An 812-nucleotide genomic window follows, 5' to 3' on the forward strand; every position below is an offset into this window, starting at 1 on the left:
ACACACACACACACACACACACACACACACACACACACACACACACACACACACACATATATATATATATATATCATAGGTAGATAATGCATATGTTTCATATGTCTGTGTGCCCACCTCTTCTACGCTTTCCCTTATAATAGGAAGCTAAGCAAGCTCGTAGGGATGAAATAAGAGAGCGTGTCAATTCCATCCGCGCATTGGCAAGTGGTGAGACAGTCGAGACACTGGCGGCCAAAGAAAAGGAGAACGCCGAGAAATTAAACAAGAAAAACAAGAAAAAGAGTAGTGGTACGGACGGGGACAGTAGTAAAATCTCAGGTGAGGAAATAAGCGATGGGAGTGATGCTATTGAGAGTGAGGATGACGAAATAGTGATTGACCAAGAGGAGTATGTTGAAGAAGCAGAGGTGACCACAGTCGTGACAACGGCTTTTAACGCCGAGGGAGATGCCGAAGCGATTAAGCAGAGATTTGCGGCGGATAAGGCTGACAGGCAGGAGAAGGAGGTGTGTGCTAAGACCTTTTGTAGGGATGGGAATTAGGTATATGTGGGAAGGAGATTTATATCAGATGATATGTATATAGTAAGATATGTAATGTTTATGGTTATATATATAGTAAGGTATGTATAGGGTCTATTTTGATATAAATAAGCAGAAAATATATACTGGAAGATATATATAATATGATATATATAGCGTCTATCGTGATATATATAGGAAGAGAATATAAACTGGAAAATGTATACAGTAAGATATATATAGTGTCTACAATGATATATACAGGAAGAAAAAAGTTACTGGAAAATA

General features: G+C 38.7%; 1 protein-coding gene across 1 annotated transcript; it reads left to right on the forward strand.

The window, feature by feature from the left end:
- Positions 1–143: 143 nt before the first annotated feature.
- On the forward strand, positions 144–545 carry SARC_17494 (hypothetical protein; the record flags this gene model as incomplete). The annotated part of the gene is made up of 1 exon (XM_014288411.1): positions 144–545. A coding segment is annotated over one exon (402 nt), but the record flags the coding sequence as incomplete, so codon positions are not given.
- Positions 546–812: the final 267 nt, after the last annotated feature.

This window comes from Sphaeroforma arctica (assembly GCF_001186125.1).
Source record: "Sphaeroforma arctica JP610 unplaced genomic scaffold supercont1.10979, whole genome shotgun sequence".
Lineage (NCBI taxonomy): Eukaryota > Ichthyosporea > Ichthyophonida > Sphaeroforma > Sphaeroforma arctica.